The 19,281-nt window shown below is 46.5% G+C and overlaps 2 protein-coding genes and 1 long non-coding RNA gene across 7 annotated transcripts in view; 1 reads left to right on the plus strand and 2 right to left on the minus strand.

Moving 5' to 3' along the window:
- The window catches only part of SLC24A1 (solute carrier family 24 member 1), a 28,201-nt gene extending 27,739 nt beyond the window's left edge, over positions 1 to 462 (minus strand). The window contains exon 1 of the mRNA XM_030577530.1: positions 430 to 462. The gene's annotated coding sequence lies outside the window, so the exon portion shown is untranslated. The remainder of the gene's footprint in view (positions 1 to 429) is intronic.
- INTS14 (integrator complex subunit 14) lies at positions 3 to 19,215 on the plus strand. Of its 3 annotated transcripts, XM_030577538.1 has the most exons (12): positions 3 to 90; positions 3,687 to 3,944; positions 6,103 to 6,210; positions 8,283 to 8,438; positions 9,806 to 9,924; positions 10,514 to 10,656; positions 13,958 to 14,050; positions 15,824 to 15,968; positions 16,229 to 16,362; positions 16,460 to 16,578; positions 16,952 to 17,017; positions 18,189 to 19,215. In XM_030577538.1, exons 2-12 carry the CDS (start codon positions 3,723 to 3,725, stop codon positions 18,438 to 18,440), a joined length of 1,557 nt encoding a protein of 518 aa, XP_030433398.1. In that variant the 5' UTR covers positions 3 to 90; positions 3,687 to 3,722; the 3' UTR covers positions 18,441 to 19,215. The 3 variants fall into 3 exon arrangements, with proteins under 3 accessions (XP_030433398.1, XP_030433400.1, XP_030433401.1); XM_030577540.1 differs by lacking the exon at positions 6,103 to 6,210; XM_030577541.1 differs by lacking the exons at positions 3 to 90; positions 3,687 to 3,944; positions 6,103 to 6,210 and adding an exon at positions 6,241 to 6,559.
- On the minus strand, positions 504 to 3,669 carry LOC115658497. 3 transcript variants are annotated; one of them, XR_004002311.1, is made up of 3 exons: positions 1,882 to 3,669; positions 1,676 to 1,698; positions 504 to 1,595 (listed from the first exon to the last, which is right to left on the minus strand). It is a non-coding gene; the product is annotated as an uncharacterized LOC115658497 (long non-coding RNA). The 3 variants fall into 3 exon arrangements; XR_004002312.1 differs by having other exon boundaries at positions 504 to 1,515; positions 1,596 to 1,698; XR_004002310.1 differs by having other exon boundaries at positions 1,676 to 1,801.
- Positions 19,216 to 19,281: the final 66 nt, after the last annotated feature.

The following is a 19,281-nucleotide window of genomic DNA, read 5'->3' on the forward strand; positions in this document are numbered from 1 at the left end:
GAGTTCCGGCAGGCGCAGCGGGGGAAGGTTTCTGGGGCCGGACTCATGGAAGCGGCGGCGGGGCTGGGACTGCAGAGGCCTCGGGCCGGGGTGAGCGGGCCGGGCTCGGCCGGGGGGAGCGGGCGGCGGCGGCGGCGGCGGAACCCGAACTGCAGCGGTGGGGCGGAGAGTCCCGGGACCCTGCCCCCCAAGCGCCCGCGGGCCTCAGTGCGGCCGCCGCCTGCCCTACAGCCCGGGCCCCGGCCCCCTGAGTCCTGCCCTCTGCCGCCCAGGGACTTCGGATCCTGCCCCCTCAGTGCCCCACCGCCCCGACCCCTTACCCCTGCGGCTCCCTGTCCCCTCCGGTCCTGCAACCCCAGACCCTGCCCCCCCCCCGTGCCACCTGCCCCTGATCCCGCCCCGCACCCTTACTGAGACCCCTCAGCTTACCACAGCGCCTCCCACTCAGCACGGCCCCCAAACCTGCCCCCCAGAGCTCCCTGAACCTGCCCCCGATCCCGCCCTGCACCCGTACTGAGACCCCTCAGCTTACCACAGCGCCTCCCACTCAGCACGGCCCCCAAACCTGCCCCCCAGAGCTCCCTGAACCTGCCCCTGATCCCGCCCTGCACCCGTACTGAGACCCCTCAGCTTACCACAGCGCCTCCCACTCAGCACGGCCCTCAAACCTGCCCCCCAGTGCTCCCTGAACCTGCCCCTAATCCCGCCCTGCACCCGTACTGAGACCCCTCAGCTTACCACAGCGCCTCCCACTCAGCACGGCCCCCAAACCTGCCCCCCAGAGCTCCCTGAACCTGCCCCTAATCCCGCCCTGCACCCGTACTGACACCCCTCAGCTTACCACAGCGCCTCCCACTCAGCACGGCCCCCAAACCTGCCCCCCAGAGCTCCCTGAACCTGCCCCTCATCCCGCCCTGCACCCGTACTGACACCCCTCAGTTTACCACAGCGCCTCCCACTCAGCACGGCCCCCAAACCTGCCCCCCAGAGCTCCCTGAACCTGCCCCTAATCCCGCCCTGCACCCGTACTGAGACCCCTCAGCCTACCACAGCGCCTCCCACTCAGCACGGCCCCCAAACCTGCCCCCCAGAGCTCCCTGAACCTGCCCCTAATCCCACCCTGCACCCGTACTGAGACCCCTCAGCTTACCACAGCGCCTCCCACTCAGCACGGCCCCCAAACCTGCCCCCCAGAGCTCCCTGAACCTGCCCCTGATCCCGCCCTGCACCCGTACTGAGACCCCTCAGCTTACCACAGCGCCTCCCACTCAGCACGGCCCTCAAACCTGCCCCCCAGTGCTCCCTGAACCTGCCCCTAATCCCGCCCTGCACCCGTACTGAGACCCCTCAGCTTACCACAGCGCCTCCCACTCAGCACGGCCCCCAAACCTGCCCCCCAGAGCTCCCTGAACCTGCCCCTGATCCCGCCCTGCACCCGTACTGAGACCCCTCAGCTTACCACAGCGCCTCCCACTCAGCACGGCCCCCAAACCTGCCCCCCAGAGCTCCCTGAACCTGCCCCTAATCCCGCCCTGCACCCGTACTGACACCCCTCAGCTTACCACAGCGCCTCCCACTCAGCACGGCCCCCAAACCTGCCCCTAATCCCGCCCTGCACCCGTACTGACACCCCTCATCTTACCACAGCGCCTCCCACTCAGCACGGCCCTCAAACCTGCCCCCCAGAGCTCCCTGAACCTGCCCCTAATCCCGCCCTGCACCCGTACTGACACCCCTCAGCTTACCACAGCGCCTCCCACTCAGCACGGCCCTCAAACCTGCCCCCCACAGCTCCCTGAACCTGCCTCTAATCCCGCCCTGCACCCGTACTGACACCCCTCAGCTTACCACAGCGCCTCCCACTCAGCACGGCCCCCAAACCTGCCCCTAATCCCGCCCTGCACCCGTACTGACACCCCTCAGCTTACCACAGCGCCTCCCACTCAGCACGGCCCCCAAACCTGCCCCCCAGAGCTCCCTGAACCTGCCCCTCAGTGACCCCAGCCGCCAAACTCAGTTTCCCCCACCTACTCCAAGACCTTCTCGAAACCTGTGCCCCCTACCACCAAACCGTCACTGAACCCTGCTCCCCCACACTAGCTCCTTAGGACCCCGAGCCTTGCTTTCTCCTGCCCCCAAACTGCTCCTCCCACCAGCTCCAAGATTTCCCCAAACCTGCCCCTTCAGCCACCAGCCCCTGTCAGCTCCCCGGGACCCAAAATCCTGATTCCCACTAGCCCTGAGATTCTCTCAAACTTGCCCTATCACCATCTCTCAGCTCTCACAGCCCGTCGGACCCTCAGTCATTCCCCTCACAGACCTGGGACACCTCCAGAGTCTGCCTGTCTTAGTCCCTGATCCCCTGCTGCTTCAGGATTCCTGAATCTTGGCCTCCTGCCCTGGGCTACTGCCAAAATCTACCCTCCCTAGGTTCCCTCAAATCCTGACTCCTCACCAAACCTGTCCCCTTCAGCCCTCCTTGCTCCCCCAGCCCCCTGAATCCTGTTTTCCCTCAGCCATCCCTATTATCCCAGCTCTGGGACTCCTGGAATCCTACCCCACACCTTAGTCCCAGAACCCTGAAATTCTGCCCTTCCTTCTGTCCCTGTCCTGCCTTCCCAAAGCTGTATCTCCCTTTCTAGCTAACCACCTTCCTCCTTGTGCACACACATTTATCTCCCTCAGAGAAGTCCAGATCCTTTCTTGCTATCCCAGTTCTGGGACCCTTTAAACACATAGCTCCAGGACATCACAAATCCTTACCCTACCAGCCCCACCCGTTATCCCATTCCTGTTCTCAGCCTCAGCCCTGTGCAACCCCCCGCCCCTTGTCTACGCTGGAGTTATTCAGGAATATCTTGTCTGGAATAACTATTGCTAAATAACTCCATGTGTGAACACTCTTATTCTGGAATAGGAGTATCTTGTTCCAGTTTAGCTAAATCCTGTTTGACGCATGCTGATTTTGGGGTGTAGTTGGTTGTTTCCTTTGGAAGGAGAAATTGTTAATGTAGTCAGGTGCGTCTTTGATACAATCCTGCTTACTTACAAGAATGTACACAATATCCTGTTTCCCTGTACACAGAAGGGCTCAGACAGCAGGAGACAGTTTCTTTGCTCACAGTTCTAAGCCTCTTACCAGCCATCGCTCTTCCAAAGCTCACAACAAGTGCATTTCTCTGGGATATCCTGGCTGCCTTCTCTGGCTGCTTCTGTGGTGTTTCTGCTGCTGCTGCTTTGCCGCCTCCTCCTCTCTCAGCTCTATCCAACAGTACTCAGCAGCCTGCTTTTATAAACCCCTTGGACCACATAGCCCCAGTTTGAATTAAAGCTAAATTGGTGAAGGCACTCTCGTTCCAGAATAAGTGTGTCCACACATGGAGTTATTCACAAATAGCCAATGCACTTTAAATTCACACCTTTAATCCAAATTAATTTAAAAACATTGGCAGGCCCTTATTCCTGACCTCTAGCTACCACTCTTATCCCAATTCTAACCCTCTGCATCCCCTCATATCCGAGTCTTGGGGCACTTTACAGTTTTAAGCATGTAAAAGTCCTAATGTGTTGTCAGTGCTACAGCATGACATGGCCTCATATAGGGCCTTTCTGTAGGATTGGACAGGGCATGTTTCTCTTTCAGTGCTCCGGGATAATCACTCTGTAGAGCTTTTTCCCCTTTGCAGTGAATCCCTCCTCTTGGTAACATAGAAAGGATCATCATGCCGACTGTGGTGGTGATGGACGTGTCGCTCTCCATGACCCGGCCTGTTTCTGTGGAGGGCTCTGAAGAGTATCAACGGAAACACCTGGCTGTCCATGGATTGACCATGTTGTTTGAGCACATGGCCACCAATTACAAACTTGAGTTTACAGCCTTGGTGGTCTTCTCATCGCTTTGGGAACTGATGGTTCCCTTTACAAGAGATTACAACACGCTTCAGGTACACCTTAGAAAGAATTTACTGGGCTCAGCAAGTCAATTCTTCAAAACATTCTGTGTGTTTTGTGGCTGTAGTGAAACCTTAGGCTTCCTGTCTGAGGATCTCATATCACTTTATGCACTGTTAATTAAGCCTCACAACAACCCTATGAAGTGAGTGTTATCCCTATTTTACAAATATGGAAACTGATACAGGGGAAAGTTGTATTTTATGATCAGACAAGTCAGTGATAGCGCTGCCTGTAATGCCGTCTGAGCATCCAAAAGTGTGCTGGGTAGTTTACAAAAACAAGTAAAGAGACACTTCCTGTCCCGAAGAGCTTACAGTCTAAATTCAGATGTCACCCAACAAGGCAGGGCTAATGAAGGCAAAGGAGGGGATGAAGAGAAGTTGTTCGGAGGGTTCCAGTAATGAGATCAGCGGGATGCTTGAGGAGGCTTGTCCATACACTGATGATTTTGTGACTTCCCTGTTTTGTGTGAGTTTTGACGTGCTCTCCAGAGGTGACACAGCATAAGGGAGCTCCAGGAAGGGTTTTGAATAAAGTGAACAGGTTTAGAGAAGGCGTTTTGTGCGGAAGCAGGAAGAGAGTGGGAAAAGTGACTAAGGATGCTTCAGGCCTGACCTGATTGGCAGAATGGAGGGAGGTGGGGAGAGTATGGAAAGGAGATAAGATCTGAGAAGCAGCTTAGGGCTGAATGGTATGTGATATTGAAAGCCTTTGACCCTAATGGGAGTTGCCTGGACTTATCTGAGGGTGGAATTTGGCTCCAAGTTTGTAAATTACAGAAGCTTCTTGGTGCTTTAAAAGAGACTGGACAAGGCACTCCAAGTTTCATGTTGCTTGATTATGCTACATAAGTATTTTTTGGCACCTATTGGGAATCTGGGATTGCTCCTGCCCACATCTGAAGGCCCCTTCCCCCAACCTAAGGGGAGGAGCTATCAGACCCAGATCTCATGTAAATACAGAGGACAACTAATGACAAACAGGGACAGGAGTGAGGGTCACAAGGTCATAAGCAGGGAGCCGGGAGTGCAGGGATGTTACATATATTGCTGAGAACAAATTCCCTTTGCTGTTTTCATTTTACCCGTATGAATTCTCCCACATTCTCATTGCTGCTGTTTATTTTTTGAAGGGTGGCCTTGGGGAAATCTATCCAGGCCAAATGTCCAACCAAGTTGCTCTAGCTTGTACTTCTGTCTGTGTTTTGGAGCATCAGATACTTTATATGGTGCTTTTCTGATCCTGTATAAAATTTTCCTTTTAGGAAGAAAGGATAGTTTTATGTTAAAGACTGGATATGAACGTAAGAGTCTTGGATTCTGTTACTTCCCCTGCCACTGACTTCCAGTATGGCAGGCTCTTAGGCAAGCGCTCTGTGGCTCAGTTTCCACATCTATAAACTGGGTAGAAAATTACTGACCTGCTTCACAGGCATATTGTGAGGCTATATTACTTAAGGTCATATTGTGATACCAACAAATTGTACCTTTTAAAGCAGCAACCGTGTTCCCATTGACTTCACTCGGTGTATTTGTGTAATAAAGTACTACTCAGTGTGAGTAAAGAAGCCTTTAATGGTTATAAAGCATTTAGAGGTATTTGGATGGAAGGTGCTATAGAAAGGCAAATGATTATTGTTTCACATGTATTCCAGGGCGCGGGGATGGGGGTTGAAATATCAGAACAATGGGAGGAGATATTTTGTTTTACTTGAGGGAATAGCATAGTTTCAGGTTTTGACTGTACTGTTCTTAGTAGACCTGCAAAGGATTATTTTAAAAACAGGTTTGTACCCTTTGTGGACCAGAATGCCTTTGCTCTCAGTTCGTGAGGTCAGAATTTCACTTGTTCCCCAATCAGTATGTGGTTTTTCAGGCTTTAATTTCTAATATAAAGGAAATCAGAAAAATACTTAAAACATATCAAACCTCAGTTTTTTCAGGCCTGCTTTCTATATCCTACAAAAGGGCATAAGCCCAATTTTTAAAAAACGTTGCAGATCATCCTTTGGAATACAATACTTCCCTAATAAAGACACAATGGGAAGGGAAGTCTTTATGAATTACTTCCTGTTTTTTAATAAGCTACATGTGCTCCCTGATAACAATTGTCCACTCAGGCAGGATAATGTGTAATTTTTCTTTCCAGGAAGCCCTAAGTAACATGGATGATTATGACAAAACATGCTTAGAATCGGCACTGGTTGGGGTTTGTAATGTTGTGCAACAGGAATGGGGTGCTGCGATTCCCTGCCAGGTAAAGATTGGTTGCCGCCTTTGACTGTTCTCAGAATCCAGCTTGCAGTATTTGCAGATTATCAGTTGAACACATTTGGTTGGCCACTATGGCAACAAAATGCTTCAACCCTTCCATAAAATAATCATCAGCAACATTTGGGCTAATTTCTGCCATCTCTGGCCCAGCTGCAGCGTTGTGGTGGAGAGAAAAATGTTTGAGAACCCCTTTCAGCACTGATCCCCTCCCCCTCCTGATGTACCTACATGTTACAAAATAGAACTGTTCCCTAAAACTCTTCGAGCACTTCTGGAAGGCTTGGTTTATGCTCCTGCCTGCATTCTCCAGCCCAGGGAGCCACAGTCAGCAGGTAAGGGTCATGGCCAAACACAGAGCATCTTCCACCACCATGCACATGCCAGTGTCTGGGCTCAGCGGCATCCCTTACTTTGAAGCAGTAGTAAGGACTGCTCTGAATGTGTTCTGTCTTTGATCCCCAAGCCCTGCTGAGCCATTGTCGTGCTCAGCTAGAAGGACTCAGAACTTCCACTGGGCTGTTACAGCTTTGGGTCTGGTTTCCCCTCCCATCCAGTGCTCCCTCATGGGGAAAAACCCTACATTTGCCCTCATTGTTGGTTGGGGTACTGTTTGCATTTGCTGATTTTGCAGCTAGTTAATTAATAATGTATGGAGATATACCTATCTCATAGAACTGGAAGGGACCCCAAAAGATCATTGAGTCCAGCCCCCTGCCTTCACTAGCAGGACCAAGTACTGATTTTGCCCTAGATCCGTAAGTGGCCCCCTCAAAGATTGGACTCACAACCCTGCGTTTAAGCAGGCCAGTGCTCAAACCACTGAGCATTGGATTGGGACCACCTGTAATATAGCCATAAAAGGAAAAACAGACATCAGAACCAGACGGTTAGAAAGATGTAAAAATCAAGCATATATCGGATCTTAAGTAGGGTGATCTCTTATTTCCACCACAGGCCATTGTGCTAGCACATCAGGTTACAGGAGGATGAAAGGCCATGGGAAATGTGCAAACTCTTGTTACAGTAAGGCAGGTTATTTTCAAGCATGAGAGCAAACAAGCACTAATGAGACTATGAAAGTGACAGGTGTGTTGAGGAAAAGGGAGCAATAAAAAGTGCATTCTCTCACCTGCTAAAACCTGGATTTTAAATCTGGATGAAAAGAATAAATGCTTAATTTCAGCTGGATTTGGTGTTTCTCACTTGCTAGCCAAAACTGGTGGTTTTTGGTGCACAGCAACACCACACAGATGCCATGTTCCATCCCAGAAATGGCCGCATTTCAGTGGAGGGCAAACAAATCCAATGATTTTATTTAACCTCAGAGTGCAGTTTTTTTGTAAATAACTTTTGGGATCCGTTTGGATGAAAAATATCACATTAGTGCCTTAGTGCTGCTGTTGAAAAACCAGAAAGGGTTGAGACATGCTGTAATAGTTAGCAAAGTACTGAGGGACTGACATACCTGACCGATATTTTCTTTTTTATGGCCCATATTGGCTTCAGTGGGAATTGGGTTGGCCCCTGAGTTCTGCAGAGCGATTATAATAACTTGCACTCTTCTAGTATCTTTCCTCTGAGACTCTGAGTTGCCCAGAGTTGAACGTCCTTGTGAGAGCATAGTTTCTACACTGAAAGGGTGTGTGGCTTTTTAAAACTGAAAAACATACTTTTAATTGTTACTCTGTGTTCATTAGTAGTAGGATCTGATTATAGTTTATAAAAATAAATCCTAGTCATTATTTTCTTCATTAAATTTTAAAATATAGATATGTCTGTTAATTATGTAGCGCCTCGAATTTGTAACTGTTAATTGCTTAAATATACAATTTACATGCAAACCTTACATGGGTAATCCTTATGTAATTAATTCATTGCGAATCAGAACTGCTCATGTAGGGGTTTTCAGGACTAAGCCCTGTGGTCCCAGTGGGACTACTGACAGAAGTAAAGCTAAGCACAGGTGTAAGTGTTTGCAGGATTGGGGCAGATGAAGAAATGTGTTTATGTGAAAATGCTAATATATCCTTTTGTGTGTGTTTGTGTGTGCACTAGGTTGTTCTAGTAACTGACGGCTGTTTAGGGATTGGCAGAGGCTCTCTGCGGCACTCCTTAGCTACTTGCAACCAGCGAAATGAAAGCAACCGATTTCCACTGCCTTTCCCCTTCCCGTCCAAGTTATACATCATGTGCATGGCTAATCTAGACGAGGTGACTCCTTTAACAAATTCTTGCTGGTTTTGTTATACTGAGTGGTTATTGTTTTTACAGAATCACATATTCTCCCCAAGATTTATTCTAACAATCTGTTGGTAAAGTGTTTGGTTTTAGTGATAATTGGGTTACATTCACCTGCCGTATATGTAAGTTAATTGAGAGATGTAGACAAACTAACCTAATGCCCCGGTATAGCCCTGCTAGGTCAGTGGAAGACTTCTACCGTCGACATCGCTGCCACGTTTGGAGGGGTGGATTAACTACAGTGACAGGAAAACCCCTTCCATTGATGTAGCATGTGTCTATGCAATGTCACTAGAGCGGCTCAGCTATGCTGCTGTAGTATCTGTAGTGTAGACATAGCCTAAGTAATCCTCTGAGGAAAGGCACTATAGAAGTAGAAAGTATTATGTTATCAAAGGCACTTATGCACTCTTGAAGACTGAGAACCTGTGAATTTATTTAGTTTAACAAAGAAAAGCTAAAGGGGTAATTTGATCACAGTTTATAAGAACCACGGGGGGGAAAACAAATATTTGATAATGGGCTCTTAAATCTAGCAGACAAAGGTATAACATGATCCAACGGCTGGAAGTTGAGGCTAGACAAATTCAGACTGGAAATAAGGTGTACGTTTTTAATAGCGGAATTAACCACTGGAACAATTTACCAAGGATTGTGGTGGATTTTCCATCAAGGGCAATTTTTACATCAAGATTTGATGTTTTTCTAAGAGATCTGCTCTAGAAATTATTTTGGGAAGTCCTATAGCTTGCGTTACACGGGAGGTCAGACTAGATGATCCCTTTTGGCTTTGGAATCTATTAATATAAGAGCTGGAAGCTAGGTCTGACTTGATGAAACAATGTATTATGAACCCCAGTATGGGGACAAACTTCTGGGCTAATAATAAATATTATATTAGGAGTAAACCTCTTTTTGGGAAGAAACATTGGCTTCCTTAAAAATTAGCAAGATACGGTTGTCCTAATTTTTTAAAATTAACTTAGAGCTTGTCTGCACTTGAAACACGACAGCGGTGCTGCTGCAGTGTAGACACTATCTGTGCCAATGGGAGAGGTTCTCCCATCAGCGTAGGTAATCCACCTCTCTTGAGAGGCAATAGCTAGGTTGACCAAACACTGCCTACATGGGGACTTAGCTGATTTAATGCCACTCAGGGATGTGGATTTTTCATACCTCTGACCAAGTAGTTAAACCAACCTAATTTTTTAGTGTAGATCAAGCTTCAGACTTTTACTCTCATTTGCATATATTTCCTTAAAAACAATCTTCTACGTCTTCTGTTCTTATGCTGTTTTTTTCCCCCAACGGTATAATTTCTTTTTGTGTGTGTGCAGCTCCAGAGCTCAGATTCTTTAGATTGTCTGGAAAGACTTGTAGATTTAAATAACGGGGAAGGACAGATTTTTACCATCGATGGACCCCTTTGCTTGAAGAATGTACAGTCCATGTTTGGGTTAGTATTTTTGTAACTAACATGACTGTGAAATTAATGTATGTAAAGAAAACAAAGAATCATAAAGCAAGAAATTTGATTTGTTTTGATTCATAGGTTTCTTTTTCTTTCCTAGTCCAATAGGTTAACTACTATTGATCAGTCTTGGCCTTCATTGGTTTGTTCACTCTTTATAGATATTGATGCTACTGTTTTTAATTAGATATTTTCCTTTTGTCAGTGATTAGGCAATTTGAAATGTTGATTAGGTCATAGGCTTTTCAGGAACTGCTATTAATTTGCCATAAATGTCATAATGTATCACATATGCAGTATTGTTGTAGCCATGTTGGTCCCGGGATATTAGAGAGACAAGGTGGGGGAGGTACTATCTAATATCTAATAAAAGATATTACCTCCCCCACCTTGTCTCTATATGTATCGTAGCATTTCGTAATTTAACAACGCTAGAACTACTGAGTGAACTCAAGTTTTTTTTTAAAAAAATCCATTTTGGGAACTCAGTATAATGCACTTAAACAAGCTTGCAAAACTTATTTTCAACTGATTTGTATTACTTTTTCCTTAATAATAAATGATCATGTTCTAGAAAACTAATAGACCTGGCTTATACACCATTCCATGCTGTTCTCAAATGTGGTCACTTAACATCTGATGTGCAAGTATTTCCCAGACCAGAACCTTTCATTATAGATGAGGAAATAGATCCCATCCCTAAAGCAATTAATACAGGTAACAAATGTTTGTTTGTTTTTTAAATCTGAGTCGCGTTAACTTTTTCTTTTTCTGTTGATATCCCCTACCCTGCATAGTGACTGTTCCCTCTTCTTTCTCTCTGGTCTGAAGAAAGTGGAATACAATTTCCAATAACATTGCAATGGCCAGTGACAGCTGCCATCAGAGGGTCAGAGTCTCACCCTATTTTGGCCCCTGTACACCTGGCAGATAGGCCAGAGTGGCGTAGAAGGGTTTTAAAAACCCCAGCTGTGGCCAGCTGAAAATCCTCTGTGGAAGACAGCTGTGGGCTGTCTTCCACGGACTCTCTTGCAAGCCTGATGTAGAGGGCAGGAGGGGCATTTTGGGACTAGGGCAACAGTATATAATCCTGCTGAGATTCTGGTTGCCCATAAACAGCCCGATGTAATCTAGGCACCACTCAGAGCTATCTGAGTGAGGACTGGGAGGATCCACACGTGTCTTAAAGCCACCACAGCACCCTGGGCTGTGGGTTCTGCCTGTGTCGCTTAGAGGTAGGCTGGCTGCTTCAGGATATGGAGACTTTCACTTCTAGGAGACTAAGCTGAAATCAGTCAAGCTTGGAGGTAAGCAGAAGTCATTATCCTCTAATGTAGAGGTGGGCAAACTATGGCTCCCGGGACCCTCCTGCCCGGCCCCTGAACTCCTACCCAGGGAGGCTAGCCCCCGGCTCCTCCCTTGCTGTTCCCCCTCCCCCGCAGCCTCAGCCCACCTCGCCGCCGGCACAGTGCTCTGGGCGGCAGGGCTGCATGCTCTTGCCAGGCAGCGCAGCTGCAAAGCTGCTGCCTGACCCGGTGCTCTGTGCTGCGTGGTGGTGTGGCTGGCTCCAGCTGGGCGTTGCGGTAAGGGGGCAGGGAGCGAGGGGGTTGGATAGTTGCGGTAAGGGGGCAGGGAGCGAGGGGGTTGGATAGAGGGCAGGGGAGTTCAGGGTGGTGGTCAAGGGGCAAGGGTGTGGATAGGGGTCAGGGTGGTCAGAGGCGGGGAACAGGGGGGGTTAAATGGGGGCAGGGGTCCCCAGGGGGAAGTCAGGAATGAGAGGTTGGGTGGGGTGGCGGGGGGCAGTCAGGGGCAGGAGTTCCAGGGGCTGTTAGGAACAGGGGGGCTGGATGGGACAGGAGTCCCAGGGGGCCATCAGGGGGCGAGAAGCCGGGGGTTCGGATAGGGGTCTGGGGCCAGGCCACACCTGACTGTTTGGGAGGCACAGCCTCCCCTAACTGGCCTTCCATATAATTTCAGAAACCTGATGTGGCCCTCAGGCCGAAAAGTTTGCCCACCCCTGCTCTAATGGCTGCTTAGTGGCAAATGAGCTGGTGATGTCAGGGCCGTTTTTACTGGACTTGCCTGCATCACAAACCCTCCTCCCTCCATCTCAGTTGGAACCAACTGGCACCTTTGTTGGCAGCCTCAGCAGAGAAACCAAGGGTTGAATTCTATAGAGTCTGAACTACCCTCCAAAGGCTGATATTGAGACATTGGGACATGGAGGAAGCTTGCATTGCCCTTACTTATGTCTCCATTCTCCAAGAGTTGTTAATTTGCACCTCTCGCCACCGCTAAATTCACTGTAAAAACAATTGTGCAGAGTGCAACGTTCCTCATTCATCCCAGAGACCAAAGTTTCACCTGGGAAGAGGGGTGCATTCTGTCGCTGAGGCATGCACACAATGCATAGAATACGCTCTGCAATATTTGTAAATATGACCTACCGAATGAAGGTTTACTTGTTGTTAGTGCCTGATGTTGGAGTGCTATGCACTAGGGAAATTGCAACGCCCCCCACCTTCACTTAAATTTGCTCAGCTGCCCCCCCATGACAGAATTGCAACCCCACATGCCAGCTTGCAATGCACTCACTTAAATCCAGTGGGCAGGGGTCCCCTGTTTAAGTGCACAGAGTGTACATTGATTAATCCAAGCCTTCTTCTTATGCCAAAGTAAATTTCCCTCCTCAGCAGTGCACTTTGCCTTGTGTGCTTTTGTTTTTATGTTATTCTTTACAATTTGGAAGTAGAGTGCTCTGGTAGGTTAGTCTGTGTGGTAACTTGCCTTCCCGAACCTGCTCTGTGACATGTCTTAAACAATATCTGGCTCTATTGGATTCTTCGTCAAAAAGTGTGTGGTTCTTTCCGAAAACTGATGGGTGCACCATTAAGATTAAGTTATTCTAATAAATGAAGTAGGAACTCTGAAATTAATGCCATTCAAGTTTCCTTGATTTTTCAGCTGCAAGAGAAATGAATCTGGAGAGGGGAACACAGTAATAACACTTTTATTTGGATCTATACTGAATTTGGACTAGTAGACATCAAATTTTTAATTAACTACTGGAATACCGTGCAACTGAATGAAATCAGGGGCATGAAACTTGTCCAAACAAGAGGACTTTTAATTGTATTTAACATATGTTGGTGAATCTCCGGTCATTTGAGATAAGGGAATTTGGTATAAATAAGATTCCATTCTACATCCACCTTACAACATAGTCAGTCAGCCACTGAATGCCTTTGTGAGTTTAATTAAGCAGTATATTACTTAGCTATGGAAAACATCAATGTTATAAACCTTTGGGACAGATTCTTTGCAACAGACCAGAGGGCTGTCAGGTTCTCTGGTTCTTGGCCTTAGCACAAGATAGAATAGCCTAAGAGCTCCTCTAACTTGTGCCAGCTGGATATGGTCTCTGAAGGACCATGTGCAAGCTGGGCATAATCAGAGAGCATCATGCTTTGGCCACTCCCCTTCCTTGCCCTCTGCACAGGAGCTCTGCCAACAGAGGTGTAGAAGGTGGCCATCCTAGGTTTATATCTGCTAGGGACTCTCCACACTGGGGCTATCCTGGGGTGGGGCATTTGTGCCACTTGAGCAGTGCAAAGGAGTGGATCAGGGCAGATACTCTGCTCTTTTGTTCTTAAAGATGACTGGTTATTTCTCTCCTATGGGCAAAGTGTTAGTTACCAATGAACAAAAGCATGTTGTGTAGCAGCATATTTCATAGATAACTTCCATTAGACACACCAGGTTCTGTCTGTTATAGCTGCTTTTCAACTGCCCATCTTAAAGTTACTCAGAAATATTTACTATACAATAATATTATGGTGGCACCTAGAGGTCCCGATCAAGATTGGGGCCCCATTGTGTGAAGTGCTCTAGTTATATATGGTCTATGCTTCAAAAAGCTCACAGTCTAAGGAAGAGTATTCCTATTTTGATGTTAAACTTAACATGAATGAATCCTCAGCTATTTCTGGGGCTGACTTGTGACTTTGTTTCTTTGCAGATCTAGAAATAGTTGGTTTTATAGATATAGCTGATATTTCTAGCCCTCCTGTATTATCTAGACACTTGGTACTGCCCATTGCACTCAACAAAGGTGAGCCATTTTTGTTTCTAATAGTGAACATTGCACTGTTTGGAATTGACAAGGTTTTCCAAGGTTGCTGGTCGTAGATTACAGCCAGACATTCCAAAGTTCTCTTAAAGGACAAGTGCCATGCCATTTGGAGAACACTTTTTGATGAGCTCATTAAAATTAAAATCTTAAACACAAGCTCTTTGCCTTTTCTTAAAAAAAGAATTCTTAAAAGTGCATCAGTACATAAAACAGCACCATTAATAAAAGGGACAATGTCTCTTTAGTGATATCATAAAAAGAACTTTCTGAACTTAGAGATAAAAATAATTCTAGCTCAGCAATCAAGCTGAACGTTTAATGCCTGTTTTTATCTGCTTGTAATGATTGGGGTTTTTTTTAATGGTCGTCAGAACAGAGATGATCTGCAGTGTAGTTGTAACCATGTTGGTCCCAGGATATTAGAGAGAGAAGGTAGGTGAGGTAATGTTTTATTGAACCAACTTCTGTTGGTGAGAGAGACAAGCTTGTGTCCAATAAAAGATATTCCCTCACCCACCTTGTGGGTGGGGTAATACAGAGGGTGGTATTTGTGCTTTGATTTATCCATTGTTATTCAGGAACGTTAGCTACTGCTCCTCTATTAACATTTGTATCTGTGCCTGGGAGGCTGGTGAAAGTAGTAAGGAAGATTGGGTAAATCTCAGGCTTTGCTTTGTCTGCACTTGCTGTGTGCTCGTCTTTGCATTCAGAAGGACCTCTACTGCCCTTTCAATGTGGTTCCTAGTTACCCTTCCTCAAGTGGAGCAAAGAGGAAATATGAGGTTTCTCTTGGGAAAATGTGAAAGGACCAAATATGCAGTTAGTGAGTTTTGGCTCTGTGTATTCGCACTCATTTGTGCCAAACCTTTCCTCCCTGTGGGAACCTCATGCTGATGGCTAAAGCACAACTGTTTTTCAGCTCCTAAAACTCTGTAAGTTGCTCATGACAAAAAAGAATCATATGAAGGGAGGGGTTAAGGGTTCCCTTAAGAGGGGTCACTTGCAACCAGCGCAGTGTTGGAACCTTGTATGTTAGTCTGGTTTTCCCAAAGGTGAGGTTTCACTTGAACTGAGGCTGGGGCAACTCTTTGGAAACTGAGTTTCGTGAGTAGGGCAGACATGGGAGTTCTCAAACTGAGGGTCATGACTCCTAAGGGGGTCGCAAGGTGGTTACATGAGAGTTGCGAGCTATCAGCTCTGTGGAGCTGACAGCCCCAAACCCCTGTTAAATTAAATGAAACTGCCTGTTTTTAATTTATAAGGGGGAGGAGGATCATGCTGAGAGGCTCGTGGTGTGAAAGACGTCACTGATACAAAAAGTTTGAAAACCACTGCAGTAGAACTATATGCCATGCTGTGCCTCGTTAGCCACACTACCCACACACCCAGGCATCTCATGTGGCAGCTGTTCGCGCCACTGCTATGCTGGAGGCTTAATGCAAAGGATTAAGCTTGTCAGATAGGAGGCTGACATCCAGTAACCACAGCATTGAAATACCTCACGTCTTCAAAGTGCCAGTGGCCTGGGAAGCTTTGGAGAATTGTAGCTTTCCTAAAGAGAGGAGGTGCTGCGTGTAAGGAAGGTTGCTCTGTTGAACTTCACTGTAGGGTGGTTTGCTTTAGGTCAACGAGGTGGCTGTTGCTGGGTGACTTGCCTGGCAGAGGTTGTAAGGTGTCGAGCATGACAGAAAACAAAGCAGTGCTAGTGAGTGTCAATCTCTCTCGCTTTTTTTGTTTTGTTTTTTTGCACAGAAGGTGATGAGGTGGGTCCGGGGATCACTGATGACACTGAGGATGAGAATTCAGCTAATCAAATTGCTGGCAAAATACCCAACTTCTGTGTACTGCTGCATGGGAGCCTGAAAGTGGAAGGCATGGTGGCCATTGTTCAGTTAGGGTATGGAGGTGCATTTCTCTTGGAAACGTCCCTTTTCGTGGTTTTGCTTTGGGACCAGTCATCTAGGAAATACTTCACGCCAAGCTGTGAGCCCCAGGTGGCTTGACAAGAATGTTTAGTGTTACTGTGATTCTGCACTGGCAGTGTAAATAATTTGCAAATAATGAAAGCCAGAGCCCCCCAAGGTAGCAAGGTGGGAGGTGAATTTTAGGTGTGTGGAATGGATGGTTTTGACCTTAGCAGTCTGCTCTTTTCTGTAGGCCTGAATGGCATGGAATGTTGTACTCCCAAGCTGATAGTAAAAAGAAATCAAACCTCATGATGTCTCTCTTTGAACCTGGTCCAGAGCCCCTGCCTTGGCTAGGGAAAATGGCACAACTTGGGCCTATTTCAGGTAGTAACCAAGATTTTAAAGTCTCTCGTGCATTTTATGTTTTCTGTGTTAATGCCCTTGCCACATCTTATTTTTAAAAAGCTTTATTTTCTTTCAGATGCTAAAGAAAATCCTTATGGTGAAGATGACAATAAAAGCCCTTTCCCCTTACAGCCCAAAAACAAGCGCAGTTACGCGCAGAATGTCACTGTGTGGATCAAACCAAGTGGGCTCCAGGTAGCAACTCAGGACTTACTGAACTGTGCGAGAGCACCAAAGCTATCAGTGCTTTGAAAGGGTCGTCTTAGTAGAACAGTCTCTGTATCTGTCATTTCCATCTAGTGTCATTTTTTTCTTTAATTCATATTAAAGCTTCCTGTTTGAAGTGTCATAATTAAAACACCTTGGCACATACAGTTTGTTTAATGAAAGCTTTGCCTGGTATCTGGTTTAGTGTAATAACCATTTGTATGTTCGCTTGTATGAGCTGCATAATCAGTGACTGATCACTGAGCCTGCGGGAATGATCAAGTGATTATTTATCAGTATACTTGGGGGTTCTTTCCTGCAGCCTCCCCCAAAAGTTATGTGTTTTTTTTATTTTCTCCAGACAGATGTACAGAAGATCTTGAGAAATGCAAGAAAACTCCCTGAAAAAACTCAGACATTCTACAAAGTGAGTAGCATGTTATGGGTTTGCATGTAAGGTGTGACTGTACTGATACAAGTTTGATCTGTAGAGCGCGTTGACTGATGAGGTTAATAATTCTCTACATGTTCTATCCAAAGAGCTTGTAGTGCTGTGCAAATGTTAATTCTCAACAGCCCTTGTGAGGGAGGTAGATATTTGACCGATTGTACAGATTGGTAAACCTGTAACCTGGAATCCCCTGATCTAAGCTCCTCTGACAGGACAGCATATTGAGTTCAGTTGTGGGAGACCTAGGTCTGAGAGTGATCCCCTGTATCCCAGAAGTGATTGATTGTGATTCTACACTGGCGGTGCAAATAATGAAAGCCAGAGCCCCAAGGAAGCAAGGGTGGGAGGTGAATTTTAGTGGTGAGGAACGGGTGGTTTTGACCTTAGCAGTCTGCTAAGGTCTTTGTGATCCCATGTATCCCAGAGGTGATGTACACATCTCCATGGGGAAGGGCAGATTGCCAGCTGGACTCTCGAATGAATTGGAGAGCGGTAGGTACTACTAGTGCTGAGGGATCAAAGGGCATCACAGAAGGAAATGAGAGCTCAGGTAGAGAGCAGCCTATACTTGGGTAACAAAGTCAACTATCAGTGTGTGTTCCACCCATGATGCAGAGGACAAGAAATCCAATAAGCCTGATACAGTTAGCTACATGATACCACTCTAAAACCAGACTATAACCATAATTCTTCCCTCAAGCCTAGCAGTGACACACCCCCCCCCCAAGACCCCAACCAGGATTCTGGTACGTGCTCCATAAACACATACAAGGCTATGGGCCCTGCCGTAAGTTTACAATCTAAGAAATCACATTCTATACATTCTGCTGGACAAATTAGCTGAAAGCGAGCGGATAACAAAGCGCATCCTTCTTCTAACTGCAGGGCTGTCCACCAGAGCCATGGAGCCAGGGGCGAGAGCTGATGAGGCACATGGGGAGGGTGTTGTGAGAAAGCTGACATGGTAGTGTGCTATATCTGCTGTCTCCAATCTGGCACCAGCGCTAGAATTCACTCTTATGCTGTGAGCACTTGGGAAGCTTGCCAGAACTGTGGCCTGAGGGCCCCTTCCCCTGAATTTGCAATGAATAAAATATCCTTTCAGAAGAATCAAGATTACTTTAAATGGGGCTTTTCTCCCTTCCAGGAACTCAACCGTTTACGCAAGGCAGCCTTGGCATTTGGGTTTTTGGACCTTTTGAAAGGAGTGGCGGATATGCTGGAAAGGGAGTGTACATTACTGCCTGATACAGCTCATCCCGATGCAGCATTTCAGCTTACTCATGCTGCTCAGCAACTCAAAGGAGCAAGTAATGGGACCTCTGAATATGCCGCCTATGACCATAACATCACTCCACTGCAGACAGACTTCTCCAGTAGCAGCACTGAAAGAATATGAGATGCACTTTTTAGAACCTTCTCTACATTACTTTTAAGTCTCAAGTGGTCCAAATTTTCCTGTCATATTTGTTTTCTAGGACTGATTTAGATATTGTTTGAAGAACTTTGTCAATGCAAACCGGTGCTCTAAAACAATCTAGTTTCTTCATCTGGGATTAATTCGTATAGTTTAGTGGATTTAGAGTTTTACCTGGAAATTGTATTTTTAAATGCTTCATGAAAGTCTCACAAGAAGAATGGAAGTTATATAGTATGATTATTAAGGTGTGTGAGAGGAGAGAAGAGGAAAATGCTGGCATATGCAATGGACTGGTGCCAGTGGCTTAGAACTGTCCCTCTTCCCCCCTCCCGAGAACCAGTCATCAGGTAACCCCACACATAACCCGTAATTATTAGATTGGTGCACAAAAGCACTGTGTAAAACTTTTCTCAGAAGAGAGGCAGGTGTTATCTATTAGGGCCTGACTTTCAAAAATGTCAGTTATGCAACTGCATGCACTTGACTTCCCCAGTCAAAGACTGGGTGTATGAATACTGCATGTGGTTAGATGTATAGCTGGCAACTTTTGGATGCTGTCAGTAATTGCATTGCTGACTTTAAAGATTTAAGCCCTGCCTTTCAAAAGGAAAAGTTACTGAATTTTCAGGTATCTCATTTGCCTCAAGATATTCATATCTGAGATAGTAACTTATATTCCAGCAAGAGAAAAGTTCATTTTTTAACAAAATTGTAGGATATCATATTAACAAATAAAGAGTAACTTTTTATGGAAGCTTTCAGTGGTTTTGGTTCCAGTTTCAAAAGAACGGACATGCGTGTTTAGCATTACGGAGGCTTA

This window comes from Gopherus evgoodei, chromosome 10 (assembly GCF_007399415.2).
Source record: "Gopherus evgoodei ecotype Sinaloan lineage chromosome 10, rGopEvg1_v1.p, whole genome shotgun sequence".
Classification (NCBI taxonomy): Eukaryota; Metazoa; Chordata; order Testudines; family Testudinidae; genus Gopherus; species Gopherus evgoodei.